The 13,284-nt window shown below is 42.2% G+C and overlaps 1 protein-coding gene across 10 annotated transcripts in view; it reads left to right on the top strand.

Moving 5' to 3' along the window:
• The window catches only part of TNC (tenascin C), a 95,241-nt gene that overhangs the window by 16,485 nt on the left and 65,472 nt on the right, over positions 1–13,284 (top strand). For all 10 annotated transcript variants that reach the window (XM_086683837.1, XM_086683829.1, XM_086683830.1 and 7 more), the window contains exon 2: positions 12,336–12,930. In XM_086683837.1, coding sequence (XP_086539963.1) covers positions 12,474–12,930 — 457 coding nt within the window. In that variant the 5' untranslated portion in view covers positions 12,336–12,473. The remainder of the gene's footprint in view (positions 1–12,335; positions 12,931–13,284) is intronic.

The following is a 13,284-nucleotide window of genomic DNA, read 5'->3' as shown; positions in this document are numbered from 1 at the left end:
TTAAAGTTGGAAATATAAAATGCTTACTGGCAAAATAAGCATGCAGTGAATGGTAGTTGATGATATTTTTATTACTTTTGTTATCACTGTTATGATTTCAGCCTCTTCCTTATCTTCTCAATCAATATTTGGTGGTTTTAATCATTTCCTCCCCCAGGAAGTCCTCTGGGAACTTCCAAGCTCAGAGTGACACTTCTTTCTTCAATTCCTTCATTCAGACCAGCACTGCCACTGAACCCTGCATTGTATTTTCTAGTTTCTGAGATTTCTGGAAACAGAGAGTAAATCCTTAGTCTGCCTCATCTCCCTAACAATCAGCACACTGTGCAGCCCATAGTGAGTAAACAGAAAGTGGCTCTTAACAGAATCTTAACACTTAACACTCTATCAGCTTGAGAGTATGTGCCATGTTCCCAATCTGCAGTGACACTTAAGAATAGCACAGATATTAAATCCAGAGTACATGGATTTTAAAATCAACTGCATTTGTGAGCTTTTAGGAGGAAATTATAAGCTTTATAATTAGAACATGCTGATCTTCGTCATTGTAGTATCCTTCATGGTTAACTCAAGGCTTGGCAGATGGTAGGTATTTAACAAATATGTACTGAAAAGATGTATAGTTGGATGGATGAATGGGTGGATGGATGGAAGGAAGGATGGATTGACGGATGGATGGATGGATGGATGGATGGATGGATGGATGGATGGATGGATAGAAAATTGAAGAAACCTTACAGGGCCAAGAAACCTGGAAATCTCTTAACACACAAGATCCTATTGGTGATATTTTGCTCTGGGAACCTTTACAATGACCTCAGACTAAGAATTACTAGAAGCCTTACATATGCATCTATTTTTTTTTAATTTTTTAACATTTATTTATTATTGAGAAACAGAGAGACACAGAGTGTGAGCAGGGAAGGGGCAGAGAGAGGGGAAGACACAGAATCTGAAGTAGGCTCCAGACTCTGAGCTGTCAGCACAGAGCCCAACGTGGGGCTCGAACCCACGAACTGTGAGATCATGACCTGAGCTGAAGTCGGTTGCCCAACCAACTGAGCCACCCAGGCGCCCCCATATGCATCTATTTTTGAAGGGCTCTCAGTAGCCTGGGAGAACCAATAAACCTCAATCAAATTCATTGACCAAGAGGGAGGATCTCTGGGTTTTAATATAAACTTTACCACTGATTAGCTGCTGTCCTTCTCTGGTGTTTCTGTTTAGTTATTCCCTTTCACAGCATGCACTACCTCTAATTATTTGGATGTGGCTGCCTGGAGTGATGTATTCATAACATTTCTGAAGTAGGGCTCTGCAGAAATGTATAGGTGTTGATCAGCAATGCCTGCCACGTATACTAGAAGGATGTGTCGGTGCCACAGATTTGCCACCCCAGGACTCAGTGATCCTCCCAAGTTGCTTCTAAGCCTTGCTCCACTCTGATTTTGACTCTATAATCTGATGTCTGTCTGTGTCTATGGAAAATGCTGAGAACCTGAGCCAACCATTTCCCGTCAGGAGTGATGTCTTAAAAGACTAAACCACAAGCAGCCTGTTCTGGAGAAATCCCTGGCGGAGCATCACGGACAACCATCCCAGTAGCAGCACTGCCTCTTGGCCAGAGTACTGACCTCCCAGAAAAAGAGCTCCACCCTAGGCTCACAGAATTGTTTTTCTTGCTACTGAATGGGAATAGATCAGGAGGAAAACCCGAGCAATCTCCTAGGCCTCCTCACTCCCCTGAGGATTTCAGAATATCCCTGTCACTTGACAAACTGAAGTACTAACAGTGATACAATTTCAAGGAAAAAGCAATCGTGGGCAAAAGGGGGCTCCTCCACATTCCTTTACGAATCTTTCATCCTTCAGAGACTAACCTTTCACTAACTGCCTTCTCCAAACAAAGGATACAAATCACCACACAATAACAACATACATTAGTTACTGAAATCTCTCTCCTGTTAGGCATTATCCTAAGTATTTTCTTAGATTATCTCATTTAATCCCATTGTCTCCCAGATAGAGTTGAAAGAACTTTATTGTAGGGTTGGTATTCTTGTTACCATTTTACAAACAAAAAAGTTGGGGCTCAGAGAGGCAGTGTTACATATCCAAGGTCATAGTTACTAGGTGGAGCCATGTGAAGTTGCCTCTGTCCAACCATTTGTGACCTACAAAAATGTAGCAATGCCTTACGGGCCAAATTGATAGCAAGTGGCAGAACCAGGGTTCAATAGTATCTGACTGATTCTAGAACAGATATTCTCAAACATAGCACAGACCCTCCTTGGATAGTTGTCAATTTTAGTGTTTATCATTTTCCCCTGTAACTATCTGTTTACATGTCTGTTTCCTTTACTGGACTATGAACTCAATGAGAGCAAGAATTACTGTCATGGGTCTCTGAAACACCTCACTCTCCTTTGGAATATCTTAGCACTCACTCAGTTCATCTCTGTTGAATGCAGGAATGAGTAAGTTTTTAAATGAATTAATTCTCAGGCCTCTGGGATGATTGCTGGCTCCAGTAGCATCCGAATTGGGCACTAGTTAAGCCACCGTGCTATCTGAGTGGATAAATGCTTTTCAGTGCTGGAATTCAAACACCTAGGGCTTGGAGGTGCTTTGGTTTGGCAGTCAGACCTCTCTTAATTCTTTGAAGACAGGTTGTGCTGGCCTCACTCAACTGTAAGGATCAGATGTCCTCGGAAAAAATCCACACTTAAGGCTATTTCCTGGCTCCTCTCTCTTCCTGACACATTCCAAGAAGGAATTTATGGATGTTGGGAAGGACAAGGGGTGAAGAATTTCTAGAACCTTTAAGAACGCCCATGTAAGCAGCTCCATGCTTAACTGGCTGTGCACAATAAAATTCTCTTGCCTGTAAGCAAGAAGAAAAATTTGGTGCAAGCTACCTCATATGTTGCCAAAATGATGTGGAAAGAGATTCATCTGCATTTCTAAACAGTAGAAATCCTCCTCGTTGCCCCCAGCCTAGGCATTTCACGTACGTGCCTAAGTCAACAAGATAGATATATTCTGTGAGCCACTAAAAATTAAGTCATAAGTAACGAATTCTGAAATGTGATTCTAGCCAGTTGGAAGTTTAATCTTTATCTAAAAATGAAATTGTTTATTCTCCAGCTGTGACCAGGAAAGAATTCAAAGATTGTTGATTCCTTCATCTAACAACAGTCTTTGTCCTGTGGTGAGGTGCCTAAAAATAACTGATAGTTTATGTCATGCTGCTTCCAAAAGGTTAGCTACCAAACAGCTCTACTTGGGGATGGGGTAGGGACAGATCTGATAAACAGACAAGAGGCACTTTAAAGTATAAAATTATTGTCCAAAAAGTCCTTGGGATATGATATGGCTCCCATGATACCGACCGTGGTTTCCCCATCTATTAAATGAAGTGTTACATCACAGTAAAGTTCTGAAAAAAATCTGTAATACCAAACTCTGGAAAATGATCCTACACTGGCAACATCTAATACCAAATAAGTTGAAATAAGAACTAATTTTTATATTTTAACAGTAATGAAGTCCTAATGGTTTAACGCCCTCCCCCACTTAAAAGAAAAAAAAAAGGCTTCAGGACCATTATTTTTATCTTTTTAAACTTTGAGAGGGAGGAGGCAGGTACCATAAATATGCCAGGTATTTGGAGACCAAGGGACTGAAGACAGAAGCCTGTGTTCTACCTAGTCCCCTTAGCAGAGGACACTGAGCTATTAGACATCTATTCTTAGAGAGATGCAACACTGCTTCCTGGGCTTAGTGCCAACTCTTCACATTGACCTTTCGTGTACTCCTTACTATCAGTCTACCAACTCCATGTGCTTGCTCCTTTCTGCTCCCCCTAATGTTGTTGACATGCCCAGGAGAACTAACCTTCAGTATTCCATACCCCTTACCCTACCTTTGCCTCTATCAGGGAGCCACAAAGGGAAGCATCTGTTATTACTGTCATCGTTTTTTAGTTAAATGCTTCTTTCTTTATTTATTTACTTAAAACATTTTTAGTGTTTATTTCTTTTGGGAGAGAGTGAGCGAGCAAGTAGGGGAAGAACAGAGAGAGAGGAAGAGAGAGAATCCCAAGCAGGCTCTGGGACGCCAGCACAGAGCCCAACGTGGAGCTCAATCCCACAAACATGAAATCGTGACCTGGGCCAAAATCAAGAGTCAGACGCTTAACTGACTGAGCCACCCAGGCGCTCCTATTTATTTATTTTTCAAAAGAGAGAGAGAGAGAGACTGAGAGAGGGGCAAAGACAGAGGAAGTATCCCAAGCAGGCTCCAGGCTGTCAGTGCAGAGCCTGATGTGGGGCTCAATCCCAGAAACCTTGAGATCATACCCTGAGCCAAAATCAAGAGTCAGATGCTTAACCAATCCAGCCACCCAGGCACCTCTACTGTCAACTTCTTTATTCTCCTTATCAGCCATGCAACCCAACTTTTTTGCCTTTTCTCTGTTCCCTTTCTAAACTTCCACAGGCTTCAGATTCTACCCACCTACTACAGTGATATCCATTCACTTTTCAAAATGCCACCCATCCTTCAGATCCATCTCAGATGGCATTTCTTTCAAAGTGTTTTACTTAAGCCCCTCACAAAAGTACAGCCTCCCTCCACTTTAAACATGAATAGAGTTAAGCTGGCCAATCTCTGTTGTTACCTATTATATTACTATAATCATTATGTATCTCTCTGATTCTCTCATCCTTTCTAGATGCAAAATTTTCTTTCTGATCCATTCTCTATTTGACCAGTGTTATTACTGCTTCTATTATTATTAGCCACTAAATGTAAAGTACCTACTGTGTGCCAGACACTATGCTAGTGGCTTAACATACTTCTAACTTCATCCCAAAACATGATGAAATAGATACATGTATAAGAATGTAGGGGATGAGGCAAGTGAGGCTCAGGAGAAAGTGAATGTCCACAGTAGCAGCTACTAAGTGGAAGAGCTGGATTCTAATGTAGGTCTATTTCCAAAGACCAGGCTCTTTCTCTCACACCCAGCTGCTTCATCAACAGAATAGTTTATATTACTGAAGTAAATGGACTGAGTCCCCTCAAAAACTTTGGGACAGAGTAGTGTAGGGTCAATAGAAGAAGAGCCATAAATTATCTTTGTTTGACAAGTTCTAGCATCTTCCAAGAAAAGGGTGAGGCAGAGCAGGACAAGATGTTAGGCATGGCCCAAATGGTCCCTAGAGTAGCTAGTCTTTGGTTTCACTTGAAGAGAAGAAACTCATAGAGAACTTGGGGCTCTAAGGGATGCAGAAAGAGGAAGAAGAAAAACTTCCTATCCCAAGGTAGAATGGAGGGTGGGAGGGAAGGATGCTGACCTGAGGCAAGATGGATGTCCCTTCAGATTTGAGGAGGACAGTAGCCATTAAGACCACATGTACCTGGATATGTTTGAACATGTAAGGTCCAAAAATGTAATGGAAATTATAATCACATACATATTTGCTTGTGTTTAGAAGATGCCATCTTCTCTCACTAGTCTCCTTCCTCAGGTACTACCTGACGTACTCACCCATCTTCATTAAACGGGACACGTATCAACATCATATAGTGCCTCTTTGACCTCTCTGAGCTTCAGTTTTCTCATTTGTACCATGCACTTACTACCACTAAGCACCCCTCTAAACCAACACTGCTCAGTAGAACTTCCCTGAAACAATGGAAGTGTTCTTTATCTGCACCGATGTTATGGTCACTGGCCACATGCCATTGTAAAACACTTGAAATGTGAGCATTATAACTGAGGATGGAAATTTTAATTGTATTTCATTTTAATTCATTTTATTTTTAACATCCACTAGTGACTAGTGGCTACCATATTGGACACCACAGCTCTAGACCAATGAATTCAAAATTTTCTACTTCTTGAACCTTCTATCTTATGGGGAAATGTTTATGGTAGTTTTTTTCCCCTCCAGATTAATTATGTTTTGAGAAATTAACAGGAATGGAGGGACCAAAGGGGTCTCATAAAAATAGTGTGCAGGAGTTCATTTGGCTCCAAAAATTGCCTTTGATAAAGACACACAGTGAAGTTTGATCTGTGTGTACTTTTCTGCACCCAGAATATATGCTGAGACAGAATAAAGACCTGGGCAACATGCAACGCTTAGAAAGAGCCCATTTGTCTTAAATGTGTGACCATAACAATCTATGATTGAGCCAGTGCAAAAGCTGTGTCTCTTCCTGTTGCTCTCATTTGAAAATATCGATGCTAATCAGATCCTTTAATCTTAAAAGATTGATAGACCCATACGTATATTTATACCCATATGTCCCAAAGCATATTTGTCTGGGATCTCTGAGAAATCTCCACTTCCCTGCAGAATTTTTATCCCTGTTTAAAAAAACAGATTGGTATATGCCAGGGTAGGGATTTCAAGAGTTGAGAGAAAGCAAATTCTAGGCAAATTATTCATTGAAGTCCATACTTTTCACTACAGAAGCTTCCCTTTGATGAGCTCCTGCTGCTGACAAAGATTGTGGCATCCCCACTACCTGCATTATCTCATGCACTTTTCACAACAATCCTTTGAGGAACCTGTATCACATTTTAATGATGAAGTGACTCTAGCTTAGGATAGTAGATAACACTTTGCCCAAGAAAGAGAAAGGTGAACAGTGACTCAAACCCAAGACAGTTTGTCTACAAAACCTGTGTTCTTCAACACGAGTCTACATTCCAATGCCTTGGAGCGTGCTATATTCTCAAAGAAGCCCTTTCTGTTGGAGAGTTCCAAGTAGAAAAATATTTCTCCTGTTGTGCTGAAATTTGCCTTCTTGTAACCAGCCCTCCTCCCCACCCCCAACATAAACACACATTGACTCTTGTTCTGTCACTGAGGGCACAAGGGACTAGCCAGTTCCTGCTTCCCTAGGATTTATACATGGTCATCCTGTCTTTCTCAACCCTGGCTTTTTCAACTACAAGATAAACACACACAGGTCCACACTCATTCCTCCTACAAGATCCTTTCCAGACTTTCCGTTGCCTGATCACTTCCTATAAAGATAATAATCTGCTTGTGCTTTTTAAAGAGTCTCTATAGAGTGAGTCGTTCATTCTGAAAATTTAAAAGCCCTACTCTCAGAGCATGATCCTTCATACCTAACCTAAATGTCACCAACTGGAAACTAAAGTAATTATCCCTAGGTCTATCCTCAAAGGAGACATTAACCAGCCAGTTGTCTGCAGGAGAATATTTTACATTTTCAAAGGTTATTCTTTGCTCCCTATTTTCCTCTCTGGTGTAAATATTTCCAGTTCTAGAAAATTTATCTTCATAAGGTTTATCTCCTCCCCCCTCAGCAATTTCTGCAGTTCCTCTTTCATCTAGATCCAGGTGGCTGCAGAGTTTAAGACAGGATTCAATGTGGAGGTCAAGCTTAAGTTTAAGCAAAGGGAATCTAGTGCCCTGAACTCATGCTAGGTTTTGTTCCTAGGAATGCAAGAAATAGGGGCTACTTTTTTTTTTTTTTTTTGACCTTGTTTTTTTTTTTTTATTTATTTTTGAGACAGAGAGAGACAGAGCATGAACGGCGGAGGGGCAGAGAGAGAGGGAGACACAGAATCGGAAGCAGGCTCCAGGCTCTGAGTCGTCAGCCCAGAGCCCGACGCGGGGCTCGAACTCACGGACCGCGAGATCGTGACCTGAGCTGAAGTCGGACGCTCAACCGACTGAGCCACCCAGGCGCTAGGGGCTACTTTTTAAAGTGTGCCTATGGGGCGCCTGGGTGGCGCAGTCGGTTAAGCATCCGACTTCAGCTCAGGTCACGATCTCGCGGTCCGTGAGTTCGAGCCCCGCGTCGGGCTCTGGGCTGACGACTCAGAGCCTGGAGCCTGCTTCCGATTCTGTGTCTCCCTCTCTCTCTGCCCCTCCGCCGTTCATGCTCTGTCTCTCTCTGTCCCAAAAATAAATAAACGTTGAAAAAATAAAAAATAAAAAAAAAATAAAGTGTGCCTACTATGGGCCTGACGCCATGCCGGTACTTTCTGTACAGATTTCTAATCCATACTTCCCTCTGGAAAGACTCCGACTCCCATTTTACCAATAAGATCATGGTTTAGGGAGGATAAATAGGTTGGCAAAGTTACAGAGCTAGTGAGTGACACTGAACCCAGGTGTGTCTAATCCCAAAGCTTGGGTGTTTTCCTCCACACTGGAGATGTAATGGGTCTTTTCTAAAGTACAAAAAAAATCCACCTGGGGCGCCTGGGTGGCGCAGTTGGTTAAGCGTCCGACTTCAGCCAGGTCACGATCTCGCGGTCCGTGAGTTCGAGCCCCGCATCGGGCTCTGGGCTGATGGCTCAGAGCCTGGAGCCTGTTTCCGATTCTGTGTCTCCCTCTCTCTCTGCCCCTCCCCCGTTCATGCTCTGTCTCTGTCTGTCCCAAAAATAAATAAACGTTGAAAAAAAAAATTAAAAAAAAAAAAAATCCACCTGCCCTCAGACCACCATGAGCCAGTGGGAAATACACAACCCTCAAGAATCACATTTCCTTCCTCCAAACAATGTGGTGTTTGCTGTGCCAGTACACGGCTCTTACATACACGGTGAAAAATCCTCAGTCAACCCATACTCTGGTCATTATTACCCTAGACTCATTGCCTCAGAGTCTCAACCCGCAATTCTAATGGCCTTTTAGATGGAAATTTAAGTCATTTAGCAACACACAAAAAAAGCATTGGATAAAAGTCCAAAAGCATTTCAAGCTTGGCCCATGGCCCTTCCTCATAAAAAAAAAAAAGAAGAGGCTAAGAATTGATGGGAAGGGGGTGGAAGGAAGGACTTTGTGGAAGGCATAGAGAGTTAAAGCGATTGCAATAGAGTGTGCAATTAATGAATATTTGTCCAGTAAACAAATAAAATGGGCTATGCTGGTTTAAAAGAAAAGAACTTGCCAAGTTTCTCTTCTTCATAATAATTTTTATTCAGTGAGCTGGCCTACACCACAGATCCACAAATTCTTATTTAGGAAACTAATTTGAATAAGAAAGCATACTCAAAAGAAGTGTTTGCTTCCTTTTTTTGTTGCTGTTGTTTTTGTTTTTTGTTTGGTTTTGCCTAACCAGGGGGTAGATGCCCTAAGTAGATGTTACATGGGTAGTTGGTAAAATATCAAGCATGAATATAATTAGGCTGTGGTGGGGATGTGTGGATAGGAAGTTCTTGATCAAATGCATAGCCAATGAGGTGCCTGGGTGGCTTAGTCAGTTGGGCATCAGACGCTTGATTTCAGCTCAGGTTACGATCTCACCAAAGGTGAGATCATCCTTCCTGACAGGGCAAAGCCCACTTGGGATTCTTTCTCTTTCCCTCTCTCTCTGCCCCTCCCCTGCTCACACTCTCTCCCAAAATAAATAAATAAATAAACTTTAAAAATAAATACATAAGTAAATAAAGTACATAGCCAGTGTTTTCTAGCTCCCCAGACCCCTGCTCAGTCCTACAGAATGCTTCTTAGTTCCATTTTCCCCGCCATAATCCCTCTCCAGATTTTTGCAAAGACTTTCTGTTGTCATGCAGGAGGCAATCACGTGGTATCATGTTGATGCATCCTATCACGGGGATAAGACCTTTCTGGAAAAAAAAGTTAGAAAACCTCCATAGGATAAGCATTCTAAATACTGCATCTAATTGACATAAATAGCTAACTCTGAATGAGCAAGTGAAAGAGTGGCATGGGTAATTGAAAAATGCCAATTTGTGAAATGACTGATTAAAAGCCAAATAGCCCTTAACTATTTCCTTGAACTACATTTAGGTATATTTCCTAATTAGAGAGGAGTATGAAAGACTTCATGCCCTGTATATATCGTTCCCACATGAATCCATAGCATGTTTAGGCCGATATTATAACCACCTAAGGTTTAGCCATGTCTCCCTATCCATTTAATAATTTCTCAGGGCGCCTGGATGGCTCAACTGGTTAAGCATCCAACTCTTGGATCTCGGCTCTGGTCATGATCTCACAGTTTGTGAGTTCGAGCCTCACATCAGGCTCTGCACTGACAGCACGGAGCCTGCTTGTGATTCTCTCTTTCCCTCTCTCTCTCTATCTCAAAATAAATAAACTTAAAAAATTATTTAAAAAATAATTTCTCAAAGACCTTTGACAACAACCCTTTCCTCCACTATGTTGATTAGCTGTACTGATAAATAGCCATAAGACAGATGAATAAGACAATTTAGCAAGGTAAGAACTGCCTCACAATAGCATACTCTCCTCCATACTCTGTTGGTACCTAATGCTTTTCACTCTGTAAGGCTCAGTTTAAATTCTATCCTTTCCAACTACCACTCTTTTGACAATTATTTTTATTTTTTTCAAATTTCATAAGCAGTTATACTCTATATCACAATATCAGTAATTTGCTTTCCTTCTTGCTTTGTTCCTTAAGTACTAAATGTGTGATTCCATTTTATTTATAATCTATTGTTAAGGCCTCTGAGGGTAGGCAGTTGGTCTTATGTTTATTTCTACCTCTACAGGACTCTGATTATTGTAGAAAACTCAGTGTATTAATCTGCTTGGGCTATTATAACAACATACTATAGATTGTTATTTTGGCTTAACAACAAAAATTTATTTTCTTTTTTTCTTTTTTTAATCAATGTTTATTTATTTTTGAAGGAGAGAGAGACAGAGCATGAGCAGGGGAGGAGCAGAGAGAGAGGGAAACATAGAATTTGAAGCAGGATCCAGCCTCTAAGCTGCCAGCACAGAGCCCAATGCGGAGCTCAAACTCACAAACTGTGAGATCATGACCTGGGCTAAGTCAGATGCTTAACCAACGGAGCCACCCAGGCGCCCCCCAAAATTTATTTTCTTACATGTTCTAGAGAATAGATGTCCCAGTTCAAGGTGCTGGAAGATTCAGTTCTGGGGAAGCCTCTCTTCTTGGCTTGCAGATGGCTGCCTTCTCACTGTGTCCTCACATGACCTTTCCTCTGTGCACAAGCAGAGAGAAAGAGAGAGAGGGAGACAAGAGGGAGAGATCTGTCATCTGGTGTCTCTTCCTTTTCTTATAAGGACAAGAGCACCAGCAGAGTAGGGACCCACCCTGATGACCTCATTTAAACTTAATTACCTCGCTAAAGCCCCATCACCAAATATAGTCTTATGGGTGGTTAGGGCTTCAATATATGAATTTGAGGGGAGAGGAGGACAAGATTTAGTCTATAACACTCAGTAAGACTAGTACAAGTACTTGTAGACTGGATAAAACATTAGAGGCTGGTGGGCATTCTTTCTGAGCCATCTCTTGCCCTTGATCATGGTTTGAACAACTGGTTTAGAAACATTGTGTCAGATTCTTCACACAAAAAAACCTGACTTTTTAAGTCTTTAGAAATAAATCAAGGAAAAGAGAAACAGAGGCTCAAAAGAGGTAGAGTATACTATTCCTACAGCCGCATAACTAGTAAGAAGCTAGGCTGTAATTGAAACTCACCTTGCCTTCTGGCATTCATCGTTTGAACTTCTGCCTCCCAGAGCAGAGAGAACCAGTGGATGCTGCTCAATGCAGATTGGAGGATCAATAATAAGAGACAGGAATTACTGAACATCTACTGGGATGATGACCTTCATATCAATACAAGGACTCAGTGGGCTCCTCTAGTAAATATTGAAGGGATCCGTAAATCCATGAAATATTTCTACTTAATATTTTTACTGATATCATTACTTTAACCCTCAGTTTAGCCATTTACTGTATAGAAAGTAACATAGGACAAAGAAAAGTTACATGACTTACCCAGAGGCACAGAGCTAGAGCTGAGATCAAAACCCAGATCTGGTCTATAATATTCCAAAGTTTTGTCCTAATGTCTATTCTCTGCTATCTCCCTATATTTCCAGAAGCTGAAAAGTCAGTGAATCATGCCTTCAAGATTGCAATATTCTTTTATTTTTTATAAAAAAAATTTAACGTTTGTTTTTGAGAGAGAGAGAGAGAGAGAGCAAGCAGGGAGGGGCAGAGAGAGAGAGGGAGACACAGAATCCCTCTCGGGCCCAGAGCTGTCAGCACAGAGCCCCATACGGGGCTTGAACTCACAAACCATGAGATCATGACCTGAGCCAAAGTTGGATGTTTAAGTGACTGAGCCATCCAGGCACCCCTGCAATATTCTGTTAGAGACCAGTTTGTATCAGCACTACGGTGAATACTGAAGGAATATCGGGAGAACTCAAACACAGGAGATAGAAAATCAAACTTCACTTGGAATGATGATATTCAATAGATTCAATCAGTAATAGAACTAACACACTTGTTGTTTTCCCTTATTGTAGAAGAGAATTCCTCCAAGAAGACCAGGAACAAACTGATCTGGATTCTCCTCTGTGCTTCCACATCCCCACTTCTGCCTGAGAGTGAGACACCCCTAAGATCCAAGAACACAGAAACACCCAGCCAAACCCACCTCCACCATGGGGGCCATGGTGATGTTGGCGGGCATCTTCTTAGCTTTGCTTACCCTCACTACTGAAGGGGGGGTCCTCAAGAAGGTCATCCGGCACAAGCGACAGAGTGGGGTGAATGTCACTCTGCCCGAGGAACACCAGCCAGTGGTGTTTAACCATGTCTACAACATCAAGCTGCCAGTAGGTTCCCAGTGCTCAGTGGATCTGGAATCCGCTAGTGGGGAGAAAGACCTGGCCCCACCACCATCAGAGCCCAGTGAAAGCTTCCAGGAGCACACAGTAGACGGGGAAAATCAGATCGTCTTCACACACCGCATCAATATCCCCCGGCGGGCCTGTGGCTGTGCCGCGGCTCCTGATGTCAAGGAGCTTCTGAGCAGACTGGAGGAGCTGGAGAATATGGTGTCTTCCCTGCGGGAGCAGTGCACCACGGGAGCAGGCTGCTGTCTCCAGCCTGCTGAAGGTACGCCCAGCGCCTCACTGTCCGGATGGGAGAAATGATGGGCGTGGCCAGATCCATCAGTTGTTTCCAAAGGGGTTCCCTGTGGGAACTAGCCTCACAAAGTGTTCATTGAAAAGAGATTCTGTGGTCAAATAAATGTGGAGAATGTAACCATCTCTGTTCTGCTCTTGGAGAGTCTTGATGACAATGTTTCTCAGAGGAGTTTCTAAGCTTCTGAGAAGTCTTGCTTGGAAAAATCTTGTTCCATTTTAATGGCTAGTTTCTAACACTTATTTGACCACAGGATCTACACACTCTCTACCTCAAAACCTATGAGCATATTTATGAAGTTTCTGGCCCAAGATCACTCCCTGA

Source organism: Puma concolor, chromosome D4 (genome assembly GCF_028749965.1).
Source record: "Puma concolor isolate L17-30 chromosome D4, mPumCon1.1.hap2, whole genome shotgun sequence".
In the NCBI taxonomy this organism is placed as follows: Eukaryota; Metazoa; Chordata; class Mammalia; order Carnivora; family Felidae; genus Puma; species Puma concolor.
This window is presented reverse-complemented; position numbering and strand designations above follow the sequence as displayed.